This window comes from Parasteatoda tepidariorum, chromosome 6, assembly GCF_982258835.1.
Source record: "Parasteatoda tepidariorum strain Cologne lab strain chromosome 6, Ptep-v5.0, whole genome shotgun sequence".
NCBI classification, from domain to species: domain Eukaryota; kingdom Metazoa; phylum Arthropoda; class Arachnida; order Araneae; family Theridiidae; genus Parasteatoda; species Parasteatoda tepidariorum.
This window is the reverse complement of record NC_141760.1, coordinates 12,827,306-12,838,970: the sequence shown is the minus strand read 5'-3', so window position 1 is coordinate 12,838,970 and position 11,665 is coordinate 12,827,306. Positions and strand designations below refer to the sequence as shown.

Here is an 11,665-nt window from a genome sequence, read left to right as displayed (position 1 = left end):
GTTAAAATTGCGTTAAAAAATTAGAACATTGATGAACTGGCTGATATAGTTTGGAAATTGGTTAAGATGTTTACAATCGAAACCGAAATATATTTCGATTCTTTTTTCCCAATCCATCATTTAAATGCATGGGCTTATTTTTAAATTGCATTGGAAAAGTTAGAACTCTGTTGAACTGGTTTGGAAACTGGTTGAGGATGTTTCGAAACTGGATTTAGTTTGGAAAGGCTACAAACCATTTACAATAGATTTTTAAATGCATGTTAATGTAGAAAACGTTTAAATTAATTGAAAATCATAAAATAGTTTCTCATTCCTTTAATAAATTTAACAAAAAATACATATGTACAAAATTCTCGGTATTTTACCGAGAAACTTTATTTCGCTGCAGCGAAATCGAATTTTCATAAAAACATGCTTTTGAAAAACACAAATAAGAAAAAATTATTTCTTGCATTTGTTCATAAGAGAAAAACAGATAAATAATTTACAAAAAACATCAACAGCTTCACGTGAGGACACACATAACAATGTTCTTAAATATACATCGAAATATAAATATATTTTTTAAAAAAGTGACTGTTTTGGACATTAAGAGTACTTCTTTTCATCTCTTTATAATTGGGTGATATCGAGTGTAAAAAGTGATAACACACATCTTACGAAATTTCAGTTCTTTTCACTAAATTATGATATCTAATAAGAGCTTTTATTTCCTCTGAGTCTCGGCCAAAATAAGAAGCTATTGATAACAGTGCTGGTTCACTTTCATAAGCAATAATACATCTCTGTAGTATCTGAGACAGAAAAATCTTTATATCTCTAAAATGCGGGCTACCACTTTTTACCGCCGAGTTCATCAGTTAATAAATATTTTTAAGAGCTCGCACCATTTATATTTTCTGTAAGACTAAAACTCTTGTTGAGACTTAAGAGCTTTTGAGAAGAGGTTGAAAATGAAATAATATATAAATTAAAAAATCTATTTCAAACTATATTTAAAAATGTCACCAAAGCCTCCAGGGCGCTAGTGTACCTTTGCTGGAAATTAACTCGTTTTTGTCCTGATTTTCACATACATCAGAAGCTTATCAGTTATTTTAAAATTAAAACTTTAAATCCTACATAGTTATTTTAAAATGATCGTGAAAAATGAGTATTTCATATATAAGATGTACGAAAATATATTACGAATATATGCTACGTATACTAAACTAAAAATCTGATCAAGATTATCAATTTTTTCTTTTAGATTTATGAAAAAATAGTAGGTAGAAATATGATAATCTAAGATTCATAAAGAAAATGGTTTATAAATCCTGTTGGCTAAGCAAATAGAGCAATTAATTAAAAAATTTATTTTAATATTTTTTTGCAGAATGTCGTAAAAAATAAAAAGGAAAAATTTAAGAATACAGACTATGTGCAGGAGTTTGTGCAGTGCAGTTTCCCTAAAATATCACGAGGCACTTACCTAACTATTTTCCCCATCCAGGACTTTAAGAAGTTAAGCCATATGAGTTTGAAGACCACGAACAAAAGAAAACGAGTGCTGGTTTAGAAATGTTTTTGAACTTTCCTTTTAAAGGAAATATGTAAAAAGAGTTTTTTGAAATTGAAATGAATGCAGGATACTTTCAGATATCCAATCGATTCACCAAGTCAATAAATAAACATAAATATTTGGACCAGGAGGTGAAATCACTGGATATATATGCGAACAAAAACAATCACCTCGTTTTTAACGGTTTAGACGTAAAACTCACACAACTTTTTAAATTATAAACAGTTAACTTGAATACCGAGGTAGTGTAGCACCTACAATATTAGTTCAATCATTTACCTGCTTCCAACAAGTGACTATCTTTCTAAATGTTAAAGCAAACAGTTTGAGCGTTAGTGAACCATTGGCACTGCTACCTTTAAAAACTCTGTGTTGTCGTACGAAATAGAGTTATCTTCTTTTGCTGTTAGGTGCTTGACCCTCATGAACAGGAATCCTGCCACGAGAGTAGATATGGCAAGTAGAAGCAACAGGAAAACTAGTCCTACGGCAAAACTGGGGATGGACATGCATACGCCCTCACCTTCAGCTCTGCTGGCATATACCACTGTTTCTTTTTCGTCGCTTGGCAAGCTGAAGGCTACGTCACCAGGTGCCACGACCTGAATGACCTTCTGTGTCGAAATATCCGTCATCTGTTCTTTCGTTTGACGTCTTTTCCTGTTGTGATCTTTAAGAGCCCTCGGTGTACCGCCAGTACCTGCTACCCCATAACCACTGCCTATATGAACATTGTTACCTTTAGCAGGTACTTGCTCTCCTTGACGATTGAAGAAGACAGGAGCATAGTCCTTATTTCCAACAAGGGAAGGATCTCCATGATGGTCAAGTGATCCGTGTCCAAGGGATCCATCATGATCAGTTGCTCCTAAAAGTGCTTGATGATTAGAATCCGGATGACCTTCAGGTCCGGAATAAGATACTACTTTGTTTTCCGTGTAAGAAGGATCGCGTGGTGCTGGTAAGTATCCAGCACCAAGATCACCTGCGCATTGCGGTACTGGACATTCATATCTACAAACTTGAATTACACATTGGAAGTGCACATTCATTGAATCGGGGAATTTGAATGCTTGGAAGTAAGCGAACGATACCACTGAAGCCGATGATCCAAAGTTCTTAACCTTTTGGAAGGGACTCATGATTTTTGGTCTTTGGACGCAGCCATATTCGTCCACCAGTTGAATAGGCTGGTGGTGACCGTCATGGGCAATACAGTTTCTGACCAGCATGTCGAATTTATTCTCTTCATCCTTAATGGCTAGTACCATTGTCATAGTTTGACCAATTTTTACGATTCCAGCCACTTCGCTCGCCCAGGGTCCCTTACCAACTTGGATTTGCATCCAACATTGAATGTTGTCTCCAAGAAAATTGGCTGTTACTGCGTCCAACATGTCGACTTGGAAAGGTCGAAAAGTAACAGCTTTTTCGTAGTAATCATACCATGTGCATCTAAGTCGTCTGGCCTGATCCCAAATTTCCTGCACTTGTGGATCATATTGAACAATGATGGTGTTCTCTATGAACAAGCCTGTGCTCTGTTCAGCGGGTAAGTTATAACCGTTACTTTGGCTACTTGTCATGCCGCACCCTCCCAAGAAAATGTCGAATTTAGCTTCGAGATGTCCGGTGCCGGGAGGGAGATGAACACATTTTGAATCACTGTAGTGGCCTTTGCTGAAGATCATTCCATAAAAGGGTCGGTCGAACTCGATGTATACTTTCATGTGATTTTTCTCGCATTTAACGTTGAGGGCTTTGATTTGGGCCATGTCTGGTCTGCCACCTGGCCATGGATCATGGCCATGTCCTGGTACCAAGCCATTTCCTCCAAACTCTCCCCCATAGTCCCCTCTGTGTTCGGCAGGAAGATTAACAGATTCTTCCTGTTGTAGATCTTGAGCACTGTCTATTTCTTTGGCCAAAACCTGCATATAAAATAAGGGAAAATTAACTGCGATGATAATAATACTATTTAGGCTGATAATAATGTAAATAAAACTAAGCTTGTTATAATTATTGTTTTCAGAGTACCACTTATGATATAGTTGTTTTTCAGATAGTTATAGTTTCTGACCCTTGAAATCATTGAAATCAGTCCTCAAAAGATTTTAATGTGTTTTCCATTAATCGAAATCTAATTCTTTTTTGCTGATAATCATTAATTAATTTTTGTTTTTTGTTTGTTATTAGATTTTTAAAATATGTCTGTACGACTCTAATCCCTCTCTCATGTAGCTTATGGGTAGGGTAATTATATTTCCTTTTACATAATAATTTTATTCTACGTTGCTTACATAACACTCGTGACAATTATTTCATAATAATGTGGCAGCTACTCCAGGGCAGTACTGATTTCAGATACCTTAAATTTAAAATTAATAAAAGTCCTTTAGAAGTTATTCAGAATCGCACGGGGAGTTTAATTTTGAAGTTAATCTTGGAGTATTCTTCTAGAGTTCTGATATTAATCTTGGAGAAGTTAATCGAGAAGTTAATCTTGAAGTATTCTGCATAGTTAAGATTTATATTATAACTTTTCAGAACGAACTATTTAAAAGTTCTTGTTTATTGTTATCAGTGTATTTTATGAACAAAAAAACAATAACCACAACAACTAAAACTGTATGTTTTAATTAGTTTTAATTCATTATTTGTTTAAGAGCGAAATAAATTTTATAATTCTATTACACTTGTGTAAAATTTTCAAGTCTTGAATTCTTCCTTTTCTCTTTAATTACTTTACTTTAGCTTTAAACTCTTGATTTTTACTCTTGAATTACTTTTAATATTTATTTGTTGTATACAATTGCAGGACGTTGAATTTTTCTAGTAACAAAAAAATAATAATCATGAAAATTGCTTGGATAATCGTTTATTTAAAGTTAATTATTTTTCTTTATGACGCCATATTTAATTAAATTCAAATTAAAAATGTTAAAGTTTTTAAATTGCGACTCAAAAAATTTACCACGTCTAAATGAATAGAACCATTCGGAACAAATCTAATCTTAACAATAATCAAACGACATTAATCAAAATTATATTTAAGTCGCGTTCAATTTCACAGAATTAACTGTTTCTTATTTTATCAACACGCAATAACAACGATTAAAGAACTAATAAAAAATATTCTATATTAATTAGTAGTATACAAAAAGTATAAAAAAAACGGTGGATCGGCCTTGGCAGTGATATTCCACACCATTTTCAAGGATGCGAGTTGAGTTGAGTGAACATCCGTCTGCTCTTTTATGGAACAACTACTACAAGATCCTTTCTCGTTCTACTGACCTAATTTTTAAAGAGTTTCTTCACCTATTGCTACAGGGTTTTGATCTTCGCCAAGAAAAACGACAGCTCTCATAATGAGATTCAATTGTTGGCGCACTTTTGATTGTCACTTTGTGTTCTTAATAAGAATCTTTTTGGAGACATAATTATGACTTATGTCAAGAGCCATTAGTGCGTGGCAAAGTTTTGGGACTTAAACATAGTCTCCAATAAAAGAAGAAAGGATAGAATGTAAACAATCGCTTGCACCCAAAGAGATTTCGATCTAGAGTATAGGGTTCTTTTAGAATGTCGTGGATCTTTTTTGAACAAGAAGGCTATTGTTCTATAAAGGTTAAAGCGCCACTTGACTACCTTGGCAATGGCATTGTTTGCGGCCATAAAAACAACTTATTTAAAGACAGAAGCAAAACGGATTTAAAGAAAAGTTAAATCAGGAAAGGATTTACTTTAGTTCTTTATGCCATTGAAAGTGAACATCCATCGCAATGTTTACACAAGGTTAAATAAAGAAACGTTACTAAAGCTTAAATATAGGTTAAAATGGAACAAATATTATTCCATATAAAGTTAACTTAACAATAGATATACTAAGTTTTGAAAACCACGTGCACTCATTGTTGATTATAGAGACAAGCTCAAAACATAAGAATGTACACATTTTTGTGACTATGCCTACTTTCGTTCAAACAACAAATTTCTCAAAATAGGAACATTTTGTGTAGTGTTTGAGACTGTGAAGCTTGCTAAAAAATAATTAATTGTCTTTTCCCGCCTGGTATTATACACAATAATGAGTACATGGGGTTTTCAAATTCGACTATATTTGTTTCTAAACAATTTTGCTTAATTTTTAGAAGCCTTGCTTTGAAGTGCCTAATCTTTTTTATTGACCATCATTTAACAACAGTTATTTTTATTATACTGTCTGAAAAATATAAGGAAACAACTATAGTTTTAAGATTTACAAGTTTTTTTTTTGTTTAAATTATTAATATGTTAAATAAAAAGTAACTTTTCGTAATCTTTTCTTAATTTTTAGTTTGCATTTTTAAATATCCACAAATTGACAGAAAAATCTTTCTAGGAAAAGTTTGAATTATGAATATTTTGCCTGAATAAGAAAGCATATCAATAATATTATAAAGACTTAAAATTCTTATCGAACTTCTAAAACAGATATTTTTGGTAAGTTAAACATCTATTCGATTCTTTTTAGTCAAATTTCTAAACTTTCGAACCCAATTGAGTTTATTATTTATCCTCTCAAAATAAATAAGTAAACATCGATTAAAAGCAATTCGAAAAGTTTTATATAAATTTTGGTTTAAAATTCCAACGAGTTCCTGCGTTAAAGTAGTAAATAAGATTTGAGGAAATATATTGCGATTGATACATGAAGCAGAATTTATAAACTTTCATTTTTTCAGAAACTATTCGACCGCTCAAAATTTGAAATGATGAAAAAGCATTAGCACCTTAAAATTCATTAACTTTTCGATTTTTTTAAAAGAAAATTAAGCGATAAAAAAAAATTAATGTCAAAAATTGTGTTTTGAATTTAATAATTTTTGGTGAAGTGAGTTTTAAAATTGAGTGTGTATTTAGCATTCATCAAGTATAGTAAAATGTTAAAATTATAAGTTAATATCTTTTGTCAGCGACACAAAATTATCAATATTAAATTCAAAATGTTTAATATAAGTATGACACATTTACCTCATATTTTTTTTACTTCACTATAAATATTCAATTTTAAATATTTTGTACCATTGGTACGGTAAAGAAATTAATTTATAGTTCAAAAACTTTGCACTACACTACTGCAATCAACAAAATTTTCATTTTCAGCAATAAAATTTTTTTTAAATATTATTTTTTTTAAATATTAATCAAATTTTGATCTATTTCGACTGCAAAAGATATAACTTTAGGATTATAAGATTTTTTTACTTTTTAGTTAAGATTGTTATGCCTTATAAGTTAAGTATATGTTAAGTTACATGCTAAGCCTTTATTTGTAGGCAGTAAATATCATAAGCGATACGATTGTAAGAGCAGTTCTTTGTGTTAAACCTTACAAAAGTTAATATTTTTTAATTTTTTTTATCAGCTTCAGCTACGTTTTAAAATTTCTATAAATTCAATTATTTCTTTTTAAAAAAAGAATTTTTTTAGAGAGTAATTAAGACAAAATATTATTTGAAAATTGATAATTGGGTATTAATAGGTAAAATAGTTATTCCTGAGTAATATAGTTTAAATTAACTCTAATTACATTTTTTAATGTAATTTAATCGAAAAATAATGCTTCAAATGTATCATTTGCTTGCTTATATTGTTTAAAATTTCTCTTGAACAATTTCTAAAATATGTTCTATCAAGAAGTTTCATACATCTTATTTTCTAGCATTTTCAAATATTTATAATTTTAAAAGTATAAAAGCATAAAATATTAAATATCATAAAATTTTTAAAAGTATAAAATATTAAATTTCAAAATAAAAACTATTTTCTTTCTCCTGCATTAAGGACTGAATCAGTGCTTAATTAATAAATAATAAACTACTGGTTCAAAAGACTCTTTAAAGATATTTAAAGACCCTTTTCATTAATTAAAAGGTCATTTAATTTATACAGACCCTTAAAAAGAATATTATTTTTATTTGTAAAAAAAAACGATTTGGTAAAAAAAATTGATTTTATTTCAGCTATTCTTAGTTTTTAAGCAAATTTATTAATTTATCGAAATTTTCAACAAAGATTGCTTTAAAAAATCTAAAATTAATGCATCATTAAAAAAAAACATATTAGTTTTAAATAAACGGAAAATGTAATAATTGCTTTGTTTTCTTTTTTAGAAAAAAAAATATACGCATAAAATAATTAACCATGACTCAAAAAATGTAACCAAGTAGGAAATGCGGGTATCATTTTTTTGTGACCCAAAAAATGATATGATTAAATACGTATCCCGATTCTCAACCCGTATTCATTTACAAAAATAGAGAGAATTCAACATTTGGCCTGATTTATGATAAATGTATTTTTTAGTTGGAAAGATTACGAACCTGTTGGTGAATCGATGACATTGATATATAGATACTTTAAGGAAGCATTACTTCACGAAAATGGTTATAATAAAACATTTATAAAACTGGAATTCAATAAAATGATTAATGTTGTTGTTTATAAAAATTTTTTAAATCGTTATTTTGAAATGAGTAAACAAAACATGACTCTTTTTTTTTTTGGAGTAAAATATTTTAGAATAGTGATGGAGTACTTAAGAGCCTCTTATTGTTTGAAACCTGTAGTTTCTGAAAACTGCATTACTATTCTGTTTTCATGAAAATTTTCTACTCTACGAAATCATAAGATTACAATACAGTGTTATTATAATTGATTTTATAGCATCATGTTGTAGAAATAAAATAACTCATAAGTTTAAATATTGAGAAAACATGGAAAATGATAAAGGTTAATTAAAAGAAAAGAAGAAAAATTATAGAAATAAAATTATTTTTAAAAAACGAAACATTTAGAAAAATTTTTTATGTATCCCCCAAAAAAGTATTAAAATTCCAGATATTTCGCTCTGTCTAAATTAATACAATATTAGAAAGCACTCTTTTTTGCGGATATAACCGAGTGAGCTGATGAAGAGGCTATATGTTTTTTTCTTTATTTCTTTTCTGGAATTTTAATGTTTTTTTTTAAGATGCATAAAAAAAATATTTTTATTTTTTCTTCTTCTCTTATATATATATATATATATATATATATATATATATATATATATATATATATATATATATATATATATATATATATATATATATATATATATATATATATATATATATATATTAATATTAGATAGGCTAAACTTGACCCAACAGTCATGGGTAATAGTTCCAAAAAGTCACAGCAGTTATAAAAATAGCATATTATTCGCAAAAAAAGCATAATTTTATTTTGCGATGGAGCCTTCGGAAGGCAGCTTTAGGCCAATGAGAAAAAACCCTCACAGACTTAGTAAAAGTTTTGAACCAATTTAAGGAGCAAGAGCTAAAATTCCCTCAAATACCCATCATTCGAATTTCTGCGCAAATGGCTCTGAAGATTCAAAGAAAAACACATACATATTCTTTTTCCATTATATTACAGATAAAACATAGTGCTAACTAACATTTTTAAAAAGTAATTTACTAAAGTTATTTTTAGCGTATAAAATCACGTTTCAAATTCAAAACAAATTTACCGCTCGAAAGAAGAGACTGATTTGATTTTGGCGTCCTCTTTTGTAAATGTAAGTGGATTTATGCATAACAAAATTCAAATCACAAACATCAATTCGTTTTCATTAAGCCCAGATTTCGTAGGACTTTTAGATAAGAAAAACTGCTTCTTATCAATTTTTCTCACTTTTCGAATTGTGTCGTGCATGTTGCGTCAAATTGACATTAATTCGAAGTAAATAAATAAATAAAACTTTTATTACATTTGTAAGATAAAAAGAAAATTATTCTTATTTTTTTTCCTAATAAAATTACTTTTCTGAGAAAGGTAAGCACGCTAGTTTAGAATGCGTGAGATGATCTCCATGAGATTTGTATTTTAGATAGGAGTAAAAGTTCACACGACAGATTTTATCGACACGTGAACTTATTTTTAAGGTCAGGTAACTGTTATTTGGCATAAAAAATTGGCGGAGAAAATGAATTCAATTTCATAGATGACCTCTAGTCGATTCCGTACATATGTGTATTATTTAGGCTAATGGATTTTTCTGCAATTATAGATTTATGAGCATAAAACAAGGATTTAAACAAAAAATTTTTTGTTCTATTCCAGAGGAGAATCCAGAAGAGAAAAGAGCAGCAAGAGCATCTGCTTCTAACATCCCATTCGGTCTAGAGTTTATTGACGATTAATGGGCCGAAGTCTCAATATAAACGTACATGATTGCCAATCACTTGCGAGACCCGCCCTTCTCTCTAATCTTGGCTAATTTCAAGCAATTTTGTGAAATATATATGCGAATTAGTGGCATACCCTCCAACTTATGAGGATTTTGAAAATAATTCTTTCTAGTGGTAGCGAACCAAAGTAGAAATTTTTAAACAAATGGATCTCTCATAAAACTTTTATCAGAACTTAAGAATCTAGCCATATGGCCTGCACTTTTATAAGTAATAGTGGACAAGTTACGCTAAAATTAATTTTTTTTAAATATTAAGACATTAATTTTGCTACCGTCTGAAAAGAAGATTTCTGAAACTACGGAAATTCCGTAGCAGTTGGAGGGTATGTAGTGGCATTATAGCAAGACGAGCGTAATTCAAACAAGCCTCAACTACTATCGTCATTCTGAAGGATTACGCACTGCACCAAGTACGATTTGTCCCTGAAAAACACTTTACGAGGGACTTCGTCGGGGAAAAATTATCCAATGTTCACAACGAATTTTAATTATGTTCAATGTTAAAATTTCATATAATATCATATATCTTTATATAATTTCCCACAATTTCCTATGTTTTCATATACGCTCAATTTAAAAAAATTAAAATCATTACGATATAGTTGTAAAAGGAGACAGTTTTATTGTTCATTACAAAACTTCGCATTATTGATTAAAATTACTTAATATATAATTGATACGTTTCATGTGTTTGTGTTTCATCAGCTTGTTGACAAAATTAACATGTTGCTTATCATATTCGGGGCAAATTGCATGCATTTGTATCAAATTGTTAGCAGTTCAATCGAAAAATTAGCACATTGATTAACATATTTGTGATAATGTTTGCATCGAATGTTAAGCAATTCGTATGAAACCCCAACAAATTGATTAACATATTTTAATATTGGAGGATGAGTACTATCTATAATGTCAACCTTCATCCATCTAGAGGTACCTCCAGGCAGAATCGAGTTAGCATGTCTTATATATTAGTGAATTGGAGTTGAATAATAGAAGAGGTAGACACGCTGTAGTACTAGCCCACCAGAATTTTATCAGTGATAGAATTCGATGAACGGATACAACTAGTTGATTCATTGCTGTTTTGTAAGAAGCCTGGAGAGCTGTATTAGGATCACCGGACTTTGAGTGCTGGACGTGAGAGCTGTATTAAGTACACGATCGTGGTCACTTCTGTTTTACCATTAGCAGTCGAGTGAATACAACCCGACGTTGTGTGTGATCGAGACTAAGTAGCAACAGCGTGGTGAGAACAATTTCGCAGTCTCAAATAGCAAGACAACTGTTTAATGTGAACCATCTATCGAAGTAGTCGCGTTCAAATCAAAGCAGGGGTATCTGTCGAGGTAGGCGTGTATAGATTGCGTCCGGGTCAAACAAAAGAAACATAAGATAATGTTGAATAAGAAACATGTTTCTCAGATGCATGGTCCTTTAGCTTATGTTTAAATAGCTTGCATCATATATGAGTAGTGAACAACTACGAACTTTTAAGACATTGTTTGGTTTAAACATTTGAATTTTAACGAAAGCTAATTTTAGTACTTTTTATTTAAGATTTCGAAAGACTAAAATGAACTTTAAAATCAAACATTTTTATTTTAAATAAAAATCTTTAAATCATTACTTGAAATAAAAAATTGACTTTATATATTTAACTTAGAGTTTAAAATTACAATTTTTAAGCTTTTAGTCTGTTACTTTCATTAAAATTTTAAAATCATTGTTCGATTTTAATAATGATAGTATTATTTCATAATTTAAATTTAAATATTTTACACTACTACTTTTTTATTGTATTTACAAAGACCTTT

General features: G+C 30.0%; 1 protein-coding gene across 2 annotated transcripts in view; it reads right to left on the bottom strand.

Annotated features, from left to right (window-relative positions):
- Window positions 1-303: 303 nt before the first annotated feature.
- Window positions 304-11,665, bottom strand: part of dyl (transmembrane protein dusky-like) — a 48,204-nt gene continuing 36,842 nt past the window's right edge. For both annotated transcript variants that reach the window (XM_016067614.5, XM_016067615.4), the window contains exon 3: window positions 304-3,495. In XM_016067614.5, the coding sequence (XP_015923100.1) occupies window positions 1,897-3,495 (1,599 nt within the window). In that variant the 3' untranslated portion in view covers window positions 304-1,896. The remainder of the gene's footprint in view (window positions 3,496-11,665) is intronic.